The sequence below is a fragment of the Bison bison genome, unplaced genomic scaffold (assembly GCF_000754665.1).
Source record: "Bison bison bison isolate TAMUID 2011002044 unplaced genomic scaffold, Bison_UMD1.0 scf7180017864471, whole genome shotgun sequence".
NCBI classification, from domain to species: domain Eukaryota; kingdom Metazoa; phylum Chordata; class Mammalia; order Artiodactyla; family Bovidae; genus Bison; species Bison bison.
In genome coordinates, this window is record NW_011495032.1 from 24,296,366 (window position 1) to 24,306,016 (window position 9,651).

Sequence of the window (9,651 nt, forward strand, 5' to 3'; positions counted from 1 at the left end):
ATGCCATGATCTTCATTTTCTGAATGTTGAGCTTTAAGCCAACTTTTTCACTCTCCACTTTCACTTTGATCAAGAGGCTTTTTAGTTCCTCTTCACTTTCTACCATAAGGGTGGTGTCAAAAGCATATCTGAGGTTGTTGATATTTCTCCCGGCAATCTTGATTCCAGCTTGGGCTTCTTCTAGCCCAGCGTTTCTCATGATGTACTCTGCATATAAGTTAAATAAGCAGGGTGACAATATACAGGTTTGACGTACTCCTTTTCCTATTTGGAACCAGTCTGTTGTTCCATGTCCAGTTCTAACTGTTGCTTCCTGACCTGCATATAGGTTTCTCAAAAGGCAGGTCAGGTGGTCTGGTATTCCCATCTCTTTCAGAATTTTCCACAGTTTATTGTGATCCACACAGTCAAAGGCTTTGGTATAGTCAATAAAGCAGAAATGGATGTTTTTCTGGAACTCTCTTTCTTTTTTCATGATCCAGCAGATGTTGGCAATTTGATCTCTGGTTCCTCTGCCTTTTCTAAAACCAGCTTGAACAACTGGAAGTTCACGGTTCACGTATTCCTGAAGCCTGGCTTGGAGAATTTTGAGCATTACTTTACTAGCATGTGAAATGAGTGCAATTGTGCAGTAGTTTGAACATTCTTTGCCATTGCCTTTCTTTGGGATTGGAATGAAAACTGACCTTTTCCATTCCTGTGGCCACTGCTGAGTTTTCCAAACTTGCTGGCATACTGAGTGCAGCACTTTCACAGCATCATCTTTCAGGATTTGAAGTAGCTCAACTGGAATTCCATCACCTCCACTAGCTTTGTTCGTAGTGATGATTTCTAAGGCCCACTTGACTTCACATTCCAGGATGTCTGGCTCTAGGTGCGTGATCACACTATGGTGATTATCTGGGTCATGAAGATCTTTTTTGTACAGTTCTTCTGTATATTCTTGCCACCTCTCCTTAATATCTTCTGCTTCTGTTAGGTCCATACCATTTCTGTCCTTTATCGAGCCCACCTTTGCATGAAATATTCCCTTGGTATCTCTGATTTTCTTGAAGAGATCCCTAGTCTTTCCCATTCTGTTGTTTTCCTCTATTTCTTTGCATTGATCGCTGAGGAAGGCTTTCCTATCTCTTCTTGCTATTCTTTGGAACTCTGCATTCAGATGCTTATATCTTTTCACACTGTGGGGCCACCATAGTTTGGCCCCAGGTAAATAGCAGGGAGGGAACACAGCTCCATCCATCAACAGAAAATTGGATTAAAGATTTAATGAGCATGTCCCTGCCCATCAAAACAAGACTCAGTTTCCCCCTCAGTCAGTCTCTCCCATCAGGAATCTTCCATAAGCCTCTTATCCTTCTCCATCAGAGGGCAGACAGACTGAAAACCACAATCATAACTGTTAGACTGTCTCTTATTAAAAAGACAAGAGTTCAGACACTTTTCAAGGAGGTAAAGAAAAGGGATTCCTTATGCAATGTTGCTAAGAATGTAAATTGGTAACAAGTACTATGAAAAACCGGAGAAGGCAATGGCACCCCACTCCAGTACTCTTGCCTGGAAAATCCCATGGACGGAAGAGCCTGGTAGGCTGCAGTCCATGGGGTTGCTCAGAGTTGGACACGACTGAGTGACTTCACTTTCACTTTTCAGTTTCATGCACTGGAGAAGGAAATGGCAATCCATTCCAGTGTTCTTGCCTGGAGAATCACAGGGACAGCGGAGCCTGGTGGGCTGCCATCTATGGGGTCGCACAGAGTCGGACACGACTGAAGTGACTTAGCAACTATGAAAAACAGTATGGATGTTCCTCAAGAAATTAAAAGTAGAGTTATATGATCCAGCATTCCCACTGCTGGGCATATACCAGAATTTATAACAATATATCAAAGAAATATCTGCACTTTAATGTTCATTGCAGCATTATTCACAATAGCCAAGGTATGGAAACTACCTACATGTCTATAGAAAGATGAATGGGTGAAGATGTGGTATCTATCTCAAAATAATATTATTCAGCTGTGAAAAGTAAGGATATAATGCCACTTGTGACAACATGGATGAAATCTGAAGGCATTATGTTAAGTGAAATAAGTCAGATAGAGAAAAATACTGTAGATCTCATTTGTAGTTAAATCTTAAAAAAAAAAAAAAAAAAAAAGGCCAAACTGGTAGAAACAGAAAGTAGAATGGTAGTTACCAGCAGCTAGGGGCTAAGGGATAGGGAAATGCTGGTCAAAGGGTTCAAGACAGTAGTTATAAGATGGAAAACGTTCTAGAGTATAGCACATAAGTTCTGCATACAGCATAGTTACTATAGTTATTAACAGTGATATTGCATTTTATACTTGGCATTTGCCGAAAGAGTAAATCTTAAGTTTTCTCACTACACACACATGCAGGTAACTCTGGAAGGTGATGGATATATTAATTAACCTGATGATGATAATTATTTCACAAGGTATCCTTATATCAAATCATCACACTGTATCCACATTGTGCTGTGCTTAGTTGCTTAGTCATGTCCGAATTTTTGGACCCCTTGGACGGTAACCCACCATCCTCCTCTGTCCATGGGGATTCTCCAGGCAAGAATAATGGAGTGGGTTGCCATGCCCTCTTCCAGGGGATCTTCCCAACACAGGGATCAAACACAGATCTCCCTCATTGCAGGCAGATTCTTTACCATCTGAGCCACCAGGGAAGCCTGTATACATGTTAAATATATACAATTTTGTTTGTTAATGAAATCTCAGTAAACCTGGAGGAAAACATTCTCATATTTAATGGTGTAATGATGAAAATATTCTAGATCTTCATATAGTGAAATACACATTATCAAAACTCATTGAACTGTCCATATAAAATTGGGTACATTTCATGGTATGTAAATGTTATGGGTTGACTTTGTCTCTAAAAAAGACTTGAGACACAAAGTCCCTCAAAAAAGTTCAAAGTCCCAATAGCTCAGAATGTACCCTTACTTAAAAATAGAGTTATTGCAAATACAATAAATTAAGATGAGGTCCTATCGAAATAGGCTGGAACCTTAATTGAACATTTCTGATATCTTCATAAAAGAGAGACACACACAAGGAGAAGATGACCATGTGATGACAGAGGCAGAGTGGCAGTATATGGTTATAAGCCAAGGAATACTAAAGATTACTGGCCAATACCAGAAGCTAGAAGCACCAAGGAAGCATTCTCCCCTACAGGGTTCAGAGAGAGCCAGACCTTGCTAACACCTTTGTTTCAAACTTGTAGTCTCCGTAACTGTGGGACAATAAATTTCTGTTGTTTTAAGGTACCTGTTTGTGGATCATGACAAACTGTGCAAAGCCCTTAGAGAGATGGGAATACCAGACCATCTTACCTGTCTCCCTGAGAAAACTGTATGCGGGTCAGAAAACAACAGTTAGAACACTGTATGGAACAACTGACTGGCTCAAGATCAGCAAAGGAGTTATGACAGGGTTGTCTGCTGTCACCCTATTTGTTTAACCTATATGTTTAGTGCATCATGAGAAATGCCGGGCTGGATGAGTTACAAGTTGGAATCAAGACAGGTGGGAGAAACAACAACCTCAGATATGCAGATGATACCACTCTAATCACTAGTACTACTCTGGCAGCAAAGGAAGAGGAAGAGGAACTAAAGAACCTCTTAATTAGGGTGAAGGAGGAGAGTGAAAGAGCCGGCTTAAGACTAAATATTAAAAAAAAAACTAAGATCATGGCATCTGGCCCCATTACTTCATGGCAAATTGGGGTGGGGGAGGGTGGAAGTAGTGACAGATTTCCTCTTCTTGGGCTCCAAAATCACTGTGGACAGTGATTGCAATCATGAAATCAGAAGACGGCTGCTTCTTGGCAGGAAAGATATGACAAACCTAGACAGTGTACTGAAAAGCAGAGACATTACTCTGCTGACAAAGGTCTGTTTAGTGAAGGCTATGGTCTTCACAGTGGTCATGTACGGTTGTGAGAGCTGGACTGTAAAGAAGGCAGAATGACAAAGAACTGATGCCTTTGGACTGTGGTGCTGGAGAAGACTCCTGAAAGTCCCCTGGACAGCAAGATCAAACCAGTCAATCTTAAGGGAGATCAACCCTGAATATTCACTGGAAGGATGCTGAAGCTCCAGTATTTTGGTCATCTGAGGCAAACAGACTCATTGGAAAAGTCCCTGATGCTGGGAAAGATTGAGGACAGAAGGAGAAGAGGGTATCAAGGGATGAGATGGCTGGACGGCATCACTGATGCAATGAATGTGAACTTGAGCAAACTCCAGGAGATGGTGAGGGACAGGAAGGTCTATCATGCTGCAGTCCATGAGGCTGCAAAGAGTTGGACATGACTGTGCGACTGAACAACAACAACAACAGCATCCCTAGGAAAATAAGAGAAATTAATAAGGTATAATTAGTAAAATCATAATTAGGAAATTATTATAGTAATACCTCAATAAAGTTTATAAAAAACAAAAGAAAAAGAGAGAAAAGTACCATAAGATTTCACATTGATAAAATTAATAGTCCAAGAGTATCAACATGTTATTCAGAAAATATCTATAGGAAAACTTACACTGTAAACATGTAAACAAGTGTAAACATGTATAATATCATATAAGAAACAAATTGCCAGTCCAGGTTCGATACAGGATCCTTGGGGTTGGTGTACTGGGATGACCCGGAGGGATGGTACGGGGAGGAAGGTGGGAGGGGGGTTCAGGATGGGGAACATGTGTACGCCCGTGGCGGATTGATGCTGATGTGTGGCAGAACCAATACAGTATTGTAAATTAATTAGCCTCCAATTAAAATAAATAAATTTAAAATTTAAAAAACAGGAAAATTCTTAAAGAGACAGGAACACCAGACTGTCTTACCTGCCTCCTGAGAAATCTGTATGCAGGTCAAGAAGCAACAGTTAGAACTGAACACGGAACAGCAGACTGGCTCCAAACTGAGAAAGGAGTACGTCGAGGCTGTATATTGTCACCCTGCTTATTTAACTTCTATGCAGAGTACATCATGTGAAATGCCAGGCTGGATGAAGCACAAACTGGAATCAAGATTGCTGGGAGAAACAGCAATAACCTCAAATATGCAGATGACACCACCCTCATGGCAGAAAGCGAAGAAGAACTAAAGAGCTTCTTGATGAAAGGGAAAAAGGAGAGTGAAAAAACTGGCTTAAAACTCAACATTCAAAAAACAAAGATCATGGCATCCGGTCCCATCAATTCAAGACAAATGGATGAGAAAACAATAGAAACAGTGACAGACTTTATTTTCCTGGGCTTCAAAATCACTGCAGATGGTGACTGCAGCCATGAAATTAAAAGATGTTTGCTCCTTGGAAGAAAAGCTATGATCAACCTAGACAGAATATTAAAAAGCAGAGACATTACTTTACTGACAAAGGTCTGTCTAGTCAAAGCTATGGATTTTCCAGTAGTCACATATGGATGTGAAAGTCGGACCCATAAAGAATGCTAAGTGCCAAAGAATTGATGCTTTTGAACTGTGGTGTTAGAGAAGACTCTTGAGACTCCCTTGGACAACAAGGAGATCCAACCAGTCCATCCTAAAGGAAATCAGTCCTGAATATTCACTGGAAGAACTGATGCTGAAGCTGAAGCTCCAATTCTTTGGCCACCTGATGTGAAGAACTGACTTACTGGAAAAGACCCTGATTCTGAGAAAGATTGAAGGAAGGAGGAGAAGGGGACGACAGAGGATGAGATGGTTGGATGGCATCACCGACTTGATGGACATGAGTCTGAGCAAGCTCCGGGAGTTGGTGATGGACAGGGAAGCCTGGCATGATACAGTCCATGGGGTCGCAAAGAGTCAGACACAACCGAGCAACTGAACTGAACTGAACTGAACTGATGAGGTTGGTTTATATTACTGGTTTCTCACATCAGTTTTCCTTCAGGGGCTTTTTCTCCTTTACTTGATGATTATAAGTATGGTAGGAATATTTAATATACTTAGACACACTTCTACTTGGAGACATCTGAATGCATTTCCAATTTATTTGTATTTAATTTTTATTAATGAATTTTTGTTTTTCCTAGTCTTATACTTCTAATATGATGGCAGATACCTTTATTCAAAGTCTTCTTTGCATCCCTGCCTTGAAAGCTACCTTTTGATTTTGAATCTGGGGAAACTAAGCTTGTGTTCTTCTTTCAAGCTAAGCTTAGACTTTTGCTTTGCCACTGAATTTCTGTTGGAGATAAATCCAAGTTCCTCCTTTTTATTCTACTTGGATTCATATGGATATTTTTCAACTTTACCTCTGATGGATGTAAGTCAGTTTTCAAAAGGCTTGGGTATCTATCTTTTAATTTTTCTTCTGGTAGAAAGAAGAGATTTTTCATTTTTTTCACTGGCATGGCTTCTTGCTGGTGTTCCTCTAAAGGTGGTATTTGGTTCTCTTCTGTTATTGACAGCCTAGGAATAGTGGACAATGGAGTATCTGTTTCCTTTGATGGCATGTCAGTTTTAGGAGCTACAACACTTGAATCATCTTTACTTGACTGGTTCAAAGTTGGTAGACTCAGGCCTTTCTTATCATCATTATCCAGTAACTAGAAAATATATCAATAAGACAGCTACCAATTAATCATTGCCAATTAAATTCTTTAAAACAAACTAAACTGGATTTAAAATCATTTGTACTTCTATCCTTTATCATAAAAGTTACCATCAATATTTGTAAATTATTACATTCCTTAAGAGTTGAGAAATTCTCTACTTGCCTGCGCCATGGACTACAGAGATTATCCATAAAAATGATCATACTGCATTATAAAGCAGTAGTTCTTATATATTCATATTTTATAAATCAGCAACATCTCAAAGAAGGAAAATCGAGGTGTCTGATATTTTACTGTTACTATACTATCACCAATATATCATAACAAAAGAAATATTAATAGCAAAATAATACAAAGAACAGTATCATAAAAACACAATTATATAATAAAAGAAATTTTAATAGTAAAATATTACAAGTAATAGTATCATAAAAGAAAGGATAAAAGTCTGTTAAGTAAATTAGGTGTATGAAAAGTTCCCTATATTGCCTTTTTTGTCTCTTCTTGGACTATGGAAAACAGTGTATATTGACTCTTCAACTGGTGTTTGGGGACCCAGTGACCCAAGAATAGATAGAAATCATTAAATCCTATTTGTCAAGTAGTACAAAAGAACCTTTTATATTTTATTGGTTTCCATAGGGGTCCACTGGCTTTTGGAATTGATACCTTATGTAAAATTAGCTAAAAAGTAAATAATATTATGTGAAATATATTATAAAATATAGACTACTATTATGGAGATTGCATATTACAGAGAGTATATAGTTACAGAGGAAAAGTACAGAATATAGTTAGGTCTGTGGCATCCATATGTGAGATGTAGAACTTCATGATTTTTTTTTAACTTGTTTCCCCCACTTTGGTTCGTAAACGCCTTTTGTCCCCTATAGTCATATATACTTTAAAATGTCACAATTTAATGCTGAAACTTCCCCTTTCACAGTATAATTTAACTTAAATGAATCACGTAACTGTACAAATATTGCTTATCAGAAATAACCATGAAGACCTAAATAACTTCTTGAGTGCTTTTTTCCTTCCATCTATAAATATTTTCTGTTTACAAATATTTCATCCCTTTATAAAACAGTAACTATTAGAGGTTCTCTTTCAAGTTTCCTTACCTCACTTGGAATAGTCTCAGCTTCCTCCTTTATAAGAGAGACACCTGTTAAGAAATTTATAGAAGTATTTTATTATATATAAAATAATAAACATTATGCATTAATAAAATATCATTACAATTTTTCTCACCAAGAATAAGTGCAATTTAAATCAAAGCAGCTATTCAAACATAGACACTACATAGTTATAAAAACAGGCTGACGAATCTCTAGGAAGATGGAGGAGTAAATGAATAAGTATAAAGTGAAAAAGTATAATATGATAACACTTCAGATACATCAATATAAGACATTGAAACAGGCATATAATATTGGTTGTTCAGTCACTCAGTCATGTCCAGTGATTTGCAAACCCATGGACTGAAGCCTGCCAGGCTTTCCAGTCCTTCACCATCTCTCGGAACTTGCTCAAACTCATGTCCATTGAGTTCGTGATGCCATCCAACCATCTCATCTGTTGTCCCCTTCTCCTCCTGCCTTCAATCTTTCCCAGCATCAGGGTCTTTTCTAATGAGTCAGCTCTTTGCATCAGGTGGCCAAAGTATTGGGGCTTCAGCTTCAGCATCAGTCCTTCCAATGAATATTTAGGACTGATCTCCCTTATGACCAACCTAGATAGCATATTCAAAAGCAGAGACATTACTTTGCCAACAAAGGTTCGTCTAGTCAAGGCTATGGTTTTTCCTGTGGTCATGTATGGATGTGAGATTTGGACTGTGAAGAAGGCTGAGTGCCGAAGAATTGATGCTTTTGAACTGTGGTGTTGGAGAAGACTCTTGAGAGTCCCTTGGACTGCAAGGAGATCCAACCAGTCCATTCTGAAGGAGATCAGCCCTGGGATTTCTTTGGAGGGAATGATGCTGAAGCTGAAACTCCGGTGCTTTGGCCACCTCATGCGAACAGTTGACTCATTGGAAAAGACTCTGATGCTGGGAGGGATTGGGGGCAGGAGGAGAAGGGGACGACAGAGGATGAGATGGCTGGATGGCATCACTGACTCGATGGACGTGAGTCTGGGTGAACTCCGGGAGTTGGTGATGGACAAGGAGGCCCGGCATGCTGTGATTCATGGGGTCACAAAGAGTCAGACACGACTGAGTGATTGATCTGATCTGATCCTTTAAGATTGATTGGTTTGATCTCCTTGAGAAACGACACCATAATTCAAAGTCAGAGAAGCCTTTTCTCTGACACCACAGTTCAAAAGCATCAATTCTTTTGGTGCTCAGCCTTTTTTATGGTCCAACTCTCACATCCATACATGACTACTGGAAAATCCATAGCTTTGACTAGATGGATCTTTGTCAGTAAAATAATCTCTCTGCTATTTAATATGCTATCTAGGTATGTCATAGCTTTTCTTCCAAGGAGCAAGCGTCTTTTAATTTCATGGCTGCAGTCACCATCTGCAGTGATTTTGGAGCCCAAGAAAATAAAGTCTCTCGCTCTTTCCGTTGTTTCCCCATCCATTTGCCATAAAGTGATGGGACCAGATGCCATGATCTTTGTTTTTTGAATGTTCGGTTTTAAGTCAGTTTTTTCACTCTCCTCTTTCACTTTCATCAAGAGGCTCTTTAGTTCTTTGCTTTCTGCCATGAGGGTCATGTCATCTGCACATCTGTCATCTGCACTAACTGTTGCTTCTTGACCTGCACACAGGTTTCTCAGGAGGCAGGTAATGTGGTCTGGTATTCCCATCTCTTGAATAATTTTCCACAGTTTGTTGTGATCCACACAGTCAAAGGCTTTAGCATAGTCAAGGAAGCAGAAGTAGATATTTTCCTGGAATTCTCTTGCTTTTTCTATGATCCAACGGATGTTGGCAATTTGATCTCTGGTTCTTCTGCCTTTTCTAAATCTAGCTTGAACATCTGAAAGTTCTCGGTTCGCATAATGCTGAAGACTAACATG

At 39.2% G+C, this 9,651-nt stretch overlaps 1 protein-coding gene across 1 annotated transcript in view; it reads right to left on the bottom strand.

Annotated features, from left to right (window-relative positions):
- ALS2CR11 (amyotrophic lateral sclerosis 2 (juvenile) chromosome region, candidate 11) overlaps nt 1–9,651 on the bottom strand; it is a 126,187-nt gene that overhangs the window by 60,440 nt on the left and 56,096 nt on the right. The window contains exons 12-13 of the mRNA XM_010860971.1: nt 7,741–7,784; nt 6,311–6,604 (exon numbers count right to left, since the gene is read on the bottom strand). Of these exons, the coding sequence (XP_010859273.1) occupies nt 6,311–6,604; nt 7,741–7,784 (338 nt within the window). The remainder of the gene's footprint in view (nt 1–6,310; nt 6,605–7,740; nt 7,785–9,651) is intronic.